This window comes from Amphiprion ocellaris, chromosome 6, assembly GCF_022539595.1.
Source record: "Amphiprion ocellaris isolate individual 3 ecotype Okinawa chromosome 6, ASM2253959v1, whole genome shotgun sequence".
NCBI lineage: Eukaryota > Metazoa > Chordata > Actinopteri > Pomacentridae > Amphiprion > Amphiprion ocellaris.
The window spans coordinates 24,329,192-24,344,092 of NC_072771.1; the positions used below are offsets into that span (position 1 = coordinate 24,329,192).

Sequence of the window (14,901 nt, forward strand, 5' to 3'; positions counted from 1 at the left end):
CACATGTAAAAGCGTGTTTGAGGGGAAGCCAGTGGTGCACACGTGCACAACAAGATGACAGATCAGACTCTCCCAGTGTGCAGGGGGCGCCGCCTTACATCACTGATACATCACTCAGTTTAATTGAATTACAGGGGACTCTCTGCTCCAGAGGCCGGAGAGCTGCAGCATCCAAAAACCCAGATTATAGAAGGAAAGAGAAGTGAATGAATCATTCATGGGCTAAAATGTAAAATCGACAGCCTGCCAGAAAATATTAAAGCCAGCAGTTATTAGGGTAGATTTATTCTGACTGATAATTACATTTCAACAGTGAGTAAAGCAAACGAGCCAGTTGGCCGTCCTGACCGCAGAGCCAAGCTCATCTCAACATTTTATTTTGTGTCATTCTGCGTTTTCTTGTGACATAAAAAAACCTGACTAACAAATTCAGCTCATCACAGCCCACAGCAGAATGCATTAAGGACTAAAGCGGAGCTGATGGTGCCAAGTCCCTCCCTGAAACGAAATTCAACACAGAAGAGCTGCAGCACTGGAATGCAACTCATGTTAAACTATTCACTCCTGCAGTGGGCTCTCAGGCCCTGAATACCATGAATGTTGGGTATTTTCATGCTTGTTCGGATCACTCAGGGTTCCTCAGTGTACTGACCCATGCATGATGCAGAACGGTGTTTGCTTATTGTGTATTGCTCCTCATCTTAAGGTACTTTTTTGTGAGTGCTCTAATTTCAGGGTTGTTTGGTTTCTGCTGTGTTTTAAACTAACATCCATTCTCACAACTTTGCTTTGCCGCTTTGTTCACCTAATATGTGTTTTTTTTTAAAAAATTAAATAATTCTGTTAAATCCACATAAAATGTACGTGTCACAAGTATAGCTGTAAATCTCAAGTATATTCACATATTCTGCTTAAAAGAGTGTAAATAAAGAGTTATTTTTTAGTGATTATTATCCCGTATTTTAAGTAAAAATACATTTAAACTCTACAGCACATCTACTGCTAAATAAAATGCCTTCTTGTCCTATTTATTTGCAGATTTTAATAAGAATGAAAACGACTGCAGTTGCTTATTATCTCACATTACTTTAATAAAACGTTTCCAGCCTCATTACAGTTGCACCACTTTTTGCTGAGTAGAGACAGGAATGTTTGACTTTCAGTAATAAAGGCAGCAAGAAATGGACAAAACGCACATATAATTGTCATATTTCCATTTCTATGTTTCTTGTCAGAAAAGTTCTCAAGTGTACAAGCTGATAGGCTTCCATATGAAGTACATGAATGTGCAGCTATTACATATTTTAAGCTATAAAACTTCTGTCTTCAGGTAGTGCTGTGTCCTGTGCTTCACCTGTGGGCTGTTTGGTACACTGGGTGGCCGCCGGTCGAAGTCCCCCATGCACACAGCAACAAAGAAAAGGGTTCCTCCAATGAGCAGGGCCAAACCTCCGAACCATCCGGAGAACATTGCCTCCCCATACTCCCACCGAGGCATCACATCTGGAAACCCCTCGTCCCAGAACTCCACCAGAGTCGTGTAGGCCACGACAGAGACAGGAATCAGAGTGGTGACCCCCGATACCCAGGACAGCACCCCGCTGAAGATCAGGAGGCCTCTCTTCACACCAGGCTGCCCCACGCACACCTCAACCCCGTCCAGACCCGGGAAGGCAGCCAACACAGCTAAACCTCCAGTACCAACAGACACTGACATGAGCACCCTGGAGATCTGCAGGTCCATCGGCAGTCCCAGGATGGAGTCGTAGGCCTTACACTGGATCCCCACCTCCTCTGTGTAGAGGCAGGTGTGCCACAGTCCAGAGAACCAGTTCTCCACCTCATTCAGATCAGAGTTCATTGTCTTCCAAAAAGGAAGGAAGGTGGTGATCAGAGACGTGACCAAGCCTCCAACCGTCACAAACAGTGCAGTCCTTTGCATCATTTTAGTTGTTAGAATAACCATCTTCTGCCTCCAAATGCAGTGATTCTAGTGTTCAGGTCTGTGTTTCAGGGTAAGAGATCCAGAGTGGCAGAGTAGCCCGTCCCACCTGAACGGACCTGAACAGCCCACTTCTGCTGCTTCCTTAATAAAATGCACCTGATAAGTGGGAGATAATCCAGGACTGAGGCATGACAACAGCAGTATTGTTTCGCTTCAGTGTTCAATGTCATCACCGTGAACAATGAACTCTGTTTTTTGATGAAACCAGATACGTCCAGTGGGATTCTGCGCTGTGTGTGCGTACAAGTGAACTTAAATGAATGAAACATGAGCAAGCTGGGCATGGGGGGTACACACACACACACACACACACACACAAAAAGAAGAAATAAAAGCTACCACAGGCAAGAGTACAATGAGCCGTTTCTGTGCGGCTGTAAAAATCAGTCAAAGTTGTAATTACTTCAGAAGTCACTGTAGAGACTTTGGCATTCTTTTAATTAAGACATTTAAACTCTAAAGAAATCAAAGGTGTAGCTTTTGATTTGCCAAGTGTCTCAAATATCTGGACGATGAATAGAACTTTGTGCTCACTGCAACGGCCTTCACAGTAGTCCAAATGAGTCCAACACTTTGTGAATTCCACTGTGGGTCCTTACAGATCTTACAGTTTGACTTCCAGCTCACAGAAAACCCAATCCACTGGCTCAGCATTCAGGTCAAACCCTTTTCTCTTTCCCATGGATAAAATGTACTTTTAAAAAAGCAACATATTTTCCATTCTCCATTTTATTCAAGGCAGACTGGTGTTTACGCTGGCCTGTCTGCCTTGAATGCTTTAAAAATGGAAGTATTTCAAAAAATAATCTGTAAGATACTACAATTTATGTCAGAAGGGTTAACCTACTAAATATGAAGTTAACTCACTAAAATCTCTGCAAATGCAATAGGAATTCACTCAAGTCAAGGAGCATTGTCTGACCTTATCATCTGCAGATCTGCAGAAACTGAAACCACTGACGGACATGGCTAATTTGATGAAAGGTCAAGGCTTAACCTTCAACTTTTTCACAGAGTGCATAAATTACAGTAGCTTTAGCTTATGGCAGCAGTCTGTTAAGAATTCCACATTTGTACCAGTATGAAAATATCTGTTAAATCCACTGTAATTATAGAAACGTTCAGAAGAAACCACCAGTTCCAATTTTAAACTGTCATAAATATTAAAAGCAGGAATAACAAATGTATTAAAATTTCATAATCTGGTTTGTCCTCTTTCACACTTCAATTGTCTATTACCGTCTTATTTTGCTGTTGTTTTTTTGTTTTTATTGTGTAAAGCAATCTACAATCTATAGAGTGCTATATGAATAACCTGGAATTATTTGACTGATGGATTGAGTGATTGAACTGGACTACTGAGAGGTCGTGGCTTTTAGATGAATTTGCAAAAGCCTGTGGAGCATGCGGCTGCACTTTAGCTTTACGCTGAAGCTTATATAATGTAGGTAATCTGCTCTTTGCTTGGGTGACGATTTAAAGGCAGTTTAAATGAAAACGGAGGGCTGAAGAAGCATGCTGGGCTTTCTAAGAAAATGAGACATTTGTTGTATGGGTTTAAAGGGAATGGTCCTGCATTTCACAACAGGCACAAGAGTTCGGGGGGGCATAAAGGCTCAGCGCAACATGACTCGTTTTGTATGAGAAGATTTATTAAGGCTTTAAATACATGGGACCCATGTGCGTAATTTTTTAATAACAGCGTACTGATGTCACTAAATACACGTTTCTCTATTGTATGGCTAAGAGAAGTTGTCCATTAGTAATTTAAGAGGTGATTAGTATTACAAAGACGTGTGCCAATGACTGTAACATTAAACAAAGCAAACAGCTTCTGTAATTATTTGGATTCCTTATAATATTTAATACAGGCTTGTTAATTGTGTCACAGCTAAGAGTAACACAGTGATGTATACAGATTTAGATGAATATGTAATGGTATATTCTGATTACACTGTATTTAGATGACTGAGAACAGATCTGGGATACATTTCTAGTGTCACATATATAAACTCATACAGTAAACTGCATAGCAATTTAAAAAATGCCGTAAGTAATACTGAGCAGAATAAAACCTTGCAAAAGTTTAGTTCTGTGTATACAAAATAAATAAATGACAAATTAAACTAAAAAGGGAATTTTACATCATTTAACAATTACAAAGCTAGAATCTGCTTTCTTCACTGGTTTGACTCTTCGCTGAGATGCAGAGGGAGATACATGAACAAGGTAACACAATGTGGATAAAAGGCATCTATTGTATGGAGGTGTGAGACATGCAAAGCCCAACGAAAACAAAAGCACTGAGTGTTGGGGAGGAGAGAATGACTAGAAGTAGGTGCAGCAGTGATTTATGGCTTCTGTGAGAGGAGAAAAGAGTCCGGCTCTCGGAGTCATCATCCTAAATATCGGAGCCCATCTCGGCACACTGTTTGTCTGATATGTGTGTAGCTAGAGACTCAATGATGTCCAACAACAGCAGCTGGCTGAGAGACCGCAGATTGGGGAGCTTGGATACCTTTGGGAGGGGAGGAGAACAAAAAAAGAAAAAGCAAAAATGAGCCATAAATTAAGACAGGACAATGAGTCAATCAGAGCAAAATGGGGAATAAGCAGCACTTGATGGCTCATGCACGAAAAATGAAAATAACAGAAAGAAGCTTAACAAAAATATCAACAGCAGAGCTAACACTCCAGTGAAGCCAAGTGAAAATTGAGTGCTTCATTGTTTCTCTGGATAACAAACAATAATCAGAGTGCCACTGTGACCCTCATCGTTATGTGATGAGGTGCTTGTACAGCCGGCCGAGTCTGTAAACAGTCTCCTCTCTACGTAGAAGATGGAGGATGATCCACTAGGAGGCCAAAGGTGTCAGTCTCCCGCAAAGAGGACAGGACTAGAGGGTTAGCTCAGCTGCAGTGAGTGGGCAGCAAACCCCCAGAGCTCCGGATACAAGCCCACCCACCTTGATGAACTGGTGGACAATAATGTGGAGGCAGTGCTTCTTCATGTCCAGAGCCTGGGTCTTATCTGCTGCCTCCAGGATCTGGGGGGGGAGAAACATCGACAGAGAAGTGAGTGAAGAAATTACTCATTCTGCATTAAAAAAAGAGGGGAAGTGACAGTGTGGTCCAATTAGGTCACTGATCCCCCTAGGTGAAAACATAAATACCTGCAAGACATTCTCCACAGTGACGTTCATCTCCAGGTTCTGCTTGCAGTAAGCCTGCAGCCGGTTATTGGAAAAGCCATAGTAATAGGGGGCAGCAAACAGATAGCTGTTTATCAGTCAAGGAAGGGAAAAAAAAGTTATTTCAGTGCAAATTTCCAGTAAAAAGCAGGATTCTGGGTGTCTTCATCACCCATGTGGTGACTTTACATTTGCAAAGAGCTTTTATGTGAATGGATTCTCACTAAATGCAACTGGTATGCAAATTTCATCAGGTGACAATGGGGATAGTGATTCCTATTAACTTACTAAAAACTGTATTTCATTTCCTGTGACCCTGTACTGTCCTCAGTCTTAGTGACAACAAACTATTACCATACATCAATCATCTCTAAATTTAATTTGAACCAATTTTAACCTAAGCATAACACTGAGGTATATACCTAAAGATGTTTATATCCTTATGTCTAAACCCAAAGTCCTATCTTAATGAGCCAGCAGCGAACCCTCTGAATTCCAAAGCCTATCTGTAGGTTTAAAGGCATGTTATCTTTATGGAAAAAATTGCCAAAATTAAAACCACATATTAGAGCCAGAAACTGTAAAAGCAAATTTCCAACAGTTCTTGAACCTATCATGCATGACGTTCAGTTTTGGCTAAGCTTAAAATTGTGATTTTTCATCTTTTCCTTTAAATTTACAAAAAAATATATATATTTACAGGCACTGGTAGTGGACCCTTCCTGGGAAAGGTTTTTAGTAAATTTACATAAAATGGTTGGAGAAGGATACAGGGAATCCTCTGGAGGCATGTTGACGTCTCCATAGTAGATGTAACGCAGCATGGATTCAAAGGCCTGCTTACTTGGGACCATCTCACCGATGGATATATTTACCTGACCGTCCTCAGGCATGAAGGAGCGGAACATTGCCTCGAAGTAACTGAGGAATAAAAGGATAAAAAGTAAATTACATCACTAAGCTGCAATTTCTCATGATAACAAGGATTGGATCATCACATTTATAAGGGGCAGCTTCGAAGCACTGTCAGCAGAGCAGAAAATAAAATACAATTTAAGCCTAATCAGGGCACAGCAATATTGTTTAATGTAGCTGCAAACACCAATCCATTAAATCTGTGCTGCCTCTACCTGGAACGGGCAGCCAGTATGGCTTTATGTGCAGGTCGCGGGTGACCATCTAACAGCAGAATAATGTCGCAGAACTCCAGGCCGCCTCCCTCCAGACAAGCCTTCATGTCCTGCACCAGGGACGTTCCGATATCCACTGGCTGGTCTGAGTACAACCTGGGAGGAGGCTGCTGTTTTCGTCGCACTATCTCCACTATCAGTGGGGTGGAAAGATGCTCAAACTCTTTTGTCATGATCACTTGGTTGAAGTGTGATTCCTTCACCACAAAATTAAGACAATGTTCCTGTAGAAAGAAAGTATTTCTCAGCATTAGTCTCAAAACAGTTGACAACAGATCTTATAGAGTAATTTCATACCAAGTTTAATGCTTTAAAACTTCTGATCTGTTGCTGATCTGAACTTGAGATAGATGCCAGGCAACACTCAATCTACTCTCAACTTCAACCACTGGAGGTCATTAAAAACAAATAATTAGCTGATTTTCATGCAATTGTATCTGGACATACCTTGAGCTGGTCCAGCTGCAGCTTGTTGGCATTTTCACAAACACTCAGAACATTCTGCAGGTCGACAGATGCCTCGATATACTGCACGCACAGCTGCTCCAGGCGAGAAAGCTTAAAACTAAGGGCCAGTTTGTATACATCCATGATCAGGAGAACATCCTGGACGTGACCTGTGTAGAAAGATAGAGACAAGAATAACTAACATGTTTTTTTTCTCTCAGTGGGATTACTGCAGATACCATCAAAACGTGAGTAGCGTGAGAAAAGAGCTACCTCTGCGAGGGTACTGGATCTTGTCTGTGTAGAGAAACTGCATTAAGACTTCAAAGGGCTGGGCCTCTGCTTCCCTGATGGATACCTCCAGCAGCAGCTGTGTGCCCGATGGCCTATTGCCTGCTGGGATATCCCTCGGGCCTCCAGCTGCCCCCTCATCACTCTCCTCGCTGCTCTCCTGTTTGGTCTTCTGCAAGACAGCATATAATGCAACACATTTCTTTAACATAGCAGCTCTACAAAGAAAGATGTGACCTCATACTGTTACAATTGTGTACAGTATTCAAACAGTAAATTGATTTTGTATTACACCTACAACCATGGTTCATTTTTATTTTATTAAAAAAATCACCCAGTGCCTCCAGTTGTATTTACTGTACGCTGCTGTAGCATTTCTGTACAAACATTTTACTATAGTAGTTATAGAAAAAAGCTAAAAAATGTTTTTGAAAATGACAATGATTAAGTCATTGGGATAATATTTTATTTGCAGCCTTACTTTGTACACTAATTTACTAATTTAGTTTGTTAATACCCTAAAAGAAATGGCTTGTGAAATGATTTGTGTATATAAACAATACTGCTTACTCAGAGCAGCATTAATATTGTGACACTTCATAAAGCTGGTAAGCAGTATTTTTTGGGCATCACTGTTCTGTAAATTCTGTAATAACTTTTCAGAATATTCTAACTCAAGTGGTCATAGGAAAAACTAGACTTCTGGTCTCCTTTTGGTTTTGTTTTCAGGTTTTAGGAATCTAGCCAATCACAGTCAATGGTCAATCACAGGTCTCTTAAGACAGAGGGTGTTGTTCCTATTGGATGTTTTCCACATTCAGATGTGATTGCACCTCCCTTCAGATGGTGGAAAGTCTGATTCGACAGCAGAAAATGCTGCAAGAATATTTGCTATTCCAGCATTAGTAACATCTGCCTACGCTGCAAAGCACCTCAAATAAGAAAAAAAATGTTTAAGAAAAGTTTCAGGGGTGAAAAAAATCTTTTATGCTATTGCATTGACTTCAAGTTGGATTCTGAGCTTGCTCTTCTTTTCCTGGATAGGTAATCTGCTGTCATTTCAAAGGGCATTACAGGTCTACAAGCTTTCAAAGGAAACAGGACAGTAATTCTCACAGACTGCTGCTATATAACGGCACCAGGATCACCAACATGAACAAGATAACTGAGATGAATGACTACAAGGGCTACTGGTGCAGATTACTTAAAGGTCACTAAGTTAGTGTTGCATTCGCGTATGAAGTGTACATGTTTGCCTATGCTCATCTGGTGGGAAGGGCTTAGGAAAGAGAGGGGAAAGCTGCAAAGGGAAAGTCTGTACTTTCAAATTCTAGTGTTTTTTGTACCTTAGCCAGATTCCTGCTAACAGCAGCTTTAAGATCATCAATGCAAAGGTTCTAATACATTGTGCGACAGAAGGGCACAGCTGAATCCTTGCTCAATGGGAGTTATTTCATTAGAACTGATTTCCTGTGCTTTCTGCAAATCCAGTCTTATGTTAGTTTACATCGGCCTGATATTTAAATGGTCACACTACAACTGCAGTTTATACCAATTCGATATCACTGACTTTGTGTTTTATCTGTTTCCACTGTGTGCAATAGGTGAGTGACATGAACTACAAATACCTCTGCCTGATTCTTCTTATCATTTTTTTCATATGTACAACACTGACATTCTCATGCTGTCTCAGAGGAAATAAAATGTACTTGCTGCACAGCTCTGACCTGTCGCTGCCTATCCCGAGCCTGCAGGATTTTCTTCCGCAGCCACTGACATCTTGCAGTCACTATGGCGATATGCCCCAAGACTCTCTCCTCTCTCTGTAAACAAAACAACAAGGAGTCAGTACGTGTTAGGTGGATCACGTGAAAGTCACCTTGTAATGTCAATCTGCAGTTTGTCCCAGGTTCACCCACCTCGCCCAGAATAAACTCCACGTCACAGAACTGACGGTTCTCCCACAGTTTGCCATAGTCCTCATGGAGAGTACACTTCGGGTAGCATGAGAACTGCAAGAACATTTCAACAGCAGTGAGATAGCTTTTCTCATGACAGGTAAGATTTTTGACTACAGTTTCCAAATGACGAAACACATTTACAAATTTGTTCAACACTAACTTGGAATCTGTACATCTCCCCACTGCGGACATTGTTGTCCACGGTTCCTCCAAAGATGTACATGGCATCTTGAATCACGGCAGCAGCATGGAAGAGTCTCCCACTGGGCATCTGAGGGGGGAAAAACAGATGAAGTTCAGCTTCTGTAGGGGACTGTTTGGTAAGTGTTAAAAAGCATTGCTTAAAGATCTGTAGGATTCACTAACAAATGTGTTTAAATGCATATCTCGAGTGGGTCTGAAGGAGCACTGTACTATTTTGATAAGCACTAATTCCGCTGCAAAGTCCTAAATATCTGCAAAGCCTGGTAGCCTGGAGTTGCATCCGACAGAAGCACAAGTTTCACCAAAGAAATACAGAATGTCTCACACAACATGGAATGAGTAGTTGAACCTAAATTTTAAAGGGCAAAATTTTTGACAAATTTTGAGCAGCTTTAACACACGTATTTTGTAACTGACTGTTGCCAATCAAATGTATTTTGTCTCATTTAGCATCCACCTATTTCATTAAAATAGACTTGTACCGTAGGGGTGGAATCTACAGGTCCACCATGGTCTCGTTGACAAAACATATTTGTGATATCATTCAGCCACTTTCATTCTATTGACACCATTACTTGTGAACGTATTTGGTTCCTACCTCGCTGTCAAGGCTGGGATGGATCACTTCCCAAGTCTGAGAGTCCACATCATAGCAGTGTAGCTCATTGGGCAGCGTGTTGTCAGCAGCACCTCCAAATACATAGAGGTGGCGATCGAAGGCCACCATCGTGTGTCCATAACGTCTCTGGGGGGGTGGAGGGGAGCCCCGCAGTAAATGTTCAGTGGGGATACGTGTCCACCTGAGAAGATGAAGTAATGAGTGCCATGTAACTGTAAATAGTAGGTGCAGGACAAGAGACTGAGCTACGCAAGTAAAGACTTTGCTCACATGTGGCCTCTGAACTCAAACTGAAAGAGGTTATTAGTGATCTTGGCTCCACTCTGGCCAGAAAACACAAACATCTTATCCCTGCATACAGCTACTGGGAAGTTGCAGCAAGATGGAGGGATCTCCCCACTTTGGTCGATCTGATGGACATAAGGGCACAAATAAAGACATCATCACATAAAAAAGCATTTTCTAACCCTTTCACACTGAATGATCTCTTCAAATATAGAAATGCAGAAAACTAGCCTCTTCCCAGCAGGCATGTTCACGGTCCTGCAGACTGATGGTCCACATGTCATTCAACCTACACATAAAAATGGTATCAGTCAAGTTTCTGCGCAAAAATCAATGAATGAATGGAGGTGACAAAAGAAAGCATTAATAAACATACCTGGCATTTCCATCATAGCCAGCAAATATCCACAGTTTATCACTATAGACTGTGGCGCCATGAGCAGATCTGGCCACTGGCAAGCTAAAACACAGATACACGACTGTTAAATATGAGCTTGATCAAGAACAAAAGTTCACTTCAAATAATCACTGATTCTCTGGCATTGAAACAATTAATATGAAATTCAATCCAAGAAATGCAGCTTTAGAAAAAAAAATGCAAAAAATTACCTCCCCTCCACTTTCCATTCAGTCCACTGTCCTGTAGCAAATTTGTACTCAAAAAGGTCGTTTTTGTTTTTCAGGTTTGAATTGGAGTAGATGTCTCCAGTGTAGCCACCTGAAACATGCCATAGTCAAATATTACACCATTACCAACTGAGTAAGTCCGAAAAGAGTAGAATTAAGGACGTTTGTTTTGAAAATGATAAGCTTAAAAGGAATTACCAAAAACAAACATGCTGCTGCCGTAGACAACAGCTGAGTGGTGATATCTGGGTGCGGGTGGAGTTCCAGTGGTGAAAGCTCTGCAACAGACATATCATAAGCTGGAATTTAATCTTATTTTACCATCTATGTGTATATTTCTTATGGTTGCTTTGTTACAGAGGTTGCAGTCAAGTAAATTTAGTTAAATTCAATATGCTTTATTGCCATAATATCAGAATAGCAATATTGCGAAAAGATCAAGGATGGGATGGGAAAAATAAAAAGGAAAAAAACTAATAAAGACAATGAATACGATTAAAACTGAATAAAACTGAAGAAAAAAGTAAAAAAGCAGTAAATATAAATCATATGTGTGGCATTTGTATAATAGTCTATGTCAAGAGAAATGTCACATTAAGTGACGTTTTAAATGAGTCTCTCAGAATCTGTTGCTTTTTTTTATTGCAATCTAGTTCTGCGATGTCTGGGATTAAAGAGCCATACTATTTAATGTATTTCTGTCTTAAATCATTGCATTTATAACAGTGCATCTCTGACCACAGACTCTTTCCTCTGTTGCTTGTCACAACATCCTGTGCTTTCCATTCTGAATCACCAGATTTTAGTCCCTGAGTCTGTATTCAGTCAGGATCTGTCTCTGCTTTGCATCTCTGACAGTAAGAGATATTCTTCCAATATATATTGATAGTTTACAGCCAGACTGTAAAGAATTTTGTTTTTAGCTTTGCTTTGAATCCTGTTGACTCTGTTTAGTGGTTGGAGAACAGTGCTGGTATGAGGTTGATCAGTGTTGAATGTTATCTGATCGGTAAGTCTCAGGACCATCTGAATGAAGGGACCAAGGGATTCTGGGGGTTCAGCGCTTGGGATTGTAGTAAAAGGGCTTAATTTGAGGTGTAACCAAAATGTGTTCTTTTTTGAATGTTCAATCAGTGGGTAATGGTCTAATTCTGCTCTGCGTTATTTGAGTGCTATTTTTCTTTGCGTGTTTAATATGGATCTGCAAACTTCAGCATGCAGGACCTCCGTCTGATGTTTGCCCCAATAGGTGTAGTCCTGATGACTGAGTGGACCGTCAACTTCATGACCATAAATGCCAACTGGTCGGGTCACACTGTCAAATATTTGAGTCTAAACAGCAGTTGGTATGTCTATTTTGAAAAATTGTTTTCTAAATGCATAAAATGTTCTCTGTGGATTTAAATTTCAGTCTTACCGACACCAGGAGCAGTCCTTCACGTCAAAGCGGAGTAAATCATTCAGCATGTTCTTCCTGTGGGGCGACACAAAAGTGTAACAGACTGCACAGAAAGAAATAATGCTGTCAGTGTCTGGTAGTACTCACCCATTGTCTCCCCCAAACACATAAATTGCATCCCTGTATGCCACAACAGTGTGCTTGCTGCGCCTGTGTGAAGTCACATGAAGTCCACGGTGAATGAAAGACTAAGTATTCAGGGGTAGCTATGATGCCTCGTCTGCCCATCTGTCAACAGTTTACCTTGCACCGACAAACTCATCACACGGAGGAAGTCTTCTCCAGCGATGAACTGTCTCAAAGGGGCCGAAGTTGAGCGTCAAATACTCCACGCTGTCCGAGCAGCTGTGGTCGAAATCAACACTCGGGGCCACTTTGGTGGATTTGCAGGACATTTTTGCTAACTCATCCGGCTGAATCAGTTCTCAGGGACACCCTCAGCTAACGACATTTCTAATGCCAGCCCTCCTGCCTAAGACCTAATGTTTATACCAACGTTAATTCATATTTATTACCCACGTAGATAACACTAAAGTCCGCTTTGTTTAGGTCAGAGAGTGCGGTTCTCCGTCTAACAGTTAGCAACTAGCGATGCTAATAACTAACATTAGCCGCATATTTAGCCCTTGCTAGCTAGCTAGCTAGCTTTGTGCTACTGCTACACAACAGAACAAGCAACAGTTACAGCGAATCAAAAGTTAAAGGATACCTGCTAATGTTAAACTAAAGTATCCACTAACCGGTTCAGTACTTCAGTCCTGGTATGAATACAAACCAAGTGAGCTCGTACAGAAGCATTAGCCGCAGAAACTAAACTAGCAAAACACGAGTGCTGTCATTAAAGAGCTCTGCGGTCCGACCACGCCCCCGGTGACTGCTGAGAACTTCACATCCTGTAGGATCATAAAACAAACAAAAAAGGCTACGTAAGGACATAACACTAGTTGTATACTGTGAAAATACTGTAAGTACTGAAGAAATAAATGTATTAGTAATGCATTAATAAAGAGTCAGAGTTGTATTTTGCCAACAGGTATGAATGTAGTTTTTGAATTCAGTTAAAGGTTACAGATTTCTCATTTTAAGCTGACTATGAATGTAAGCCTCACTAGACAGTCTTTACTTATATGACATTTTGCATGTTTTTAGAATAATGTTTCCTTTGTGCACATGTATACAAATGTGGTTTGGCTGTTGGTCCCGTACTCTCCAAACATAAATGGATTTAGACAACTCAAATGTGATGGTAATAAAGGCGTAGCAATAGTATTTATTAACACCTAATAAAGCAATTGTACATTCTTTATAAAGAATGTCTTAACTGAAAGTTTTACCATAATGGCTATATTTAGAACCTGTATATACTAAACAAAATGCGCAATACGACTTAAATGTCAAATTATTCAAATTTTATCATCTTATACTAATTGCATTACTTCCAAGTTAAACAGAGATGTATCTGTTCATGTGTAAAATGAAAACAATAACAGTTCAGATTTACTATATTAAAAATATAGGCCCTACATTAGAAACTTGGTGCAACAAAAGTTAGGATACTTTCCGTTACTGATATTCAAATCCTTTATTTTCTGAATACTCTGTATTTCCATCTATATTTTTCATGACAGACTCAATCCCCCTTGGCATCGAAAGTACCAGTGCTGCACAAATTTCTGGAGAGATGTTCTGTCACAGGGCTGCATAGTGGATCAGTGGACAGCAACACAGCCAGAAGATCCCCAGTTCGCATCCCAACCTGGGCCTGGGATCCTTCTGAATGGAGTTTGCATGTTCTCCCTGTGCATGCGTGGGTTTTCTCCAAGTACACGGACTTCCTCCCACAGTCTAAAAACATGCTGAGGTTAAATGATAATTCTAAATTGCCCGTAGGTTTGAATGTGAATGTGCTTGATTGTCTCTATATGTAGCCCTGCGAGAGACTGTCAACCTGTCCCGGTTGTCCCCTGGTTTCTCCCCAAGTCAGTGGGGACAGACATAGGAATATATGCAATGTCCTTCCCCTTGTCTGAGCTGTCACAGAAACTCTATTTTCCAATAATAATAATCCGAATGGCAAATCTGAGGCACCTGCCCAGAGTCAGATTGTGCGTTTAGTGCAGTTTCTGTGGCCCCATTTTAGAAAGATGGTCCTTGTGGCTCTAATTAGTGATACTATCACTTGTTCTTTACCTTCTAATTATAGTTATGAGTTTCCACTGATTTTTAATTGGACTCAGATCTGCCGGGACCCTTTTCCATCTTTGTGACGTTTCCCAGTGAAATTATTATATTTCACTGGGAAACAACTGTATTTTTTGTTTCCACTAACTTGCTGTTGCCATTTTTAATTTTCATGGCTGCATATAAATCATTTTAATGGAATTGACATATAGTCACATTTTGATGCCATAGAAAGAAAAGTAATGTTATTTGTGTCACAAAGCATTGTGAACATTGTTAGTTGCACTGTTACTGTTCCCACTATGCAACTGTACAAATTTTTGATGTAGCAGCATTGGATTGATTTTCCTTTACCTTGCTAGTCACATATTGCTTCATTTGTCACTTGTCAATATACTAGTTTTTAGAGAAGTTGCTTAATGCATGATAGTGTTAAAAGTC

The 14,901-nt window shown here is 40.6% G+C and overlaps 2 protein-coding genes across 2 annotated transcripts; both read right to left on the reverse strand.

Moving 5' to 3' along the window:
- Nucleotides 1-1,077: 1,077 nt before the first annotated feature.
- Nucleotides 1,078-3,493, reverse strand: cldn26 (claudin 26). The gene has a single exon (XM_023269943.3). The coding sequence runs from the start codon at nt 1,964-1,966 to the stop codon at nt 1,310-1,312; it is 657 nt and encodes a 218-aa protein (XP_023125711.2). The 5' UTR covers nt 1,967-3,493; the 3' UTR covers nt 1,078-1,309.
- Nucleotides 3,494-3,636: 143 nt separating this feature from the next.
- Nucleotides 3,637-13,144, reverse strand: lztr1 (leucine zipper like post translational regulator 1). Its single transcript, XM_023269881.3, has 19 exons — nt 12,523-13,144; nt 12,367-12,429; nt 12,238-12,294; nt 11,019-11,098; nt 10,803-10,911; nt 10,570-10,653; nt 10,425-10,482; nt 10,179-10,318; nt 9,888-10,089; nt 9,246-9,356; nt 9,044-9,136; nt 8,852-8,947; nt 7,107-7,296; nt 6,834-7,003; nt 6,327-6,610; nt 5,968-6,117; nt 5,179-5,284; nt 4,972-5,052; nt 3,637-4,523 (listed from the first exon to the last, which is right to left on the reverse strand). The coding sequence occupies exons 1-19, from the start codon at nt 12,672-12,674 to the stop codon at nt 4,407-4,409; spliced, it is 2,343 nt and encodes a 780-aa protein (XP_023125649.1). The 5' UTR covers nt 12,675-13,144; the 3' UTR covers nt 3,637-4,406.
- Nucleotides 13,145-14,901: the final 1,757 nt, after the last annotated feature.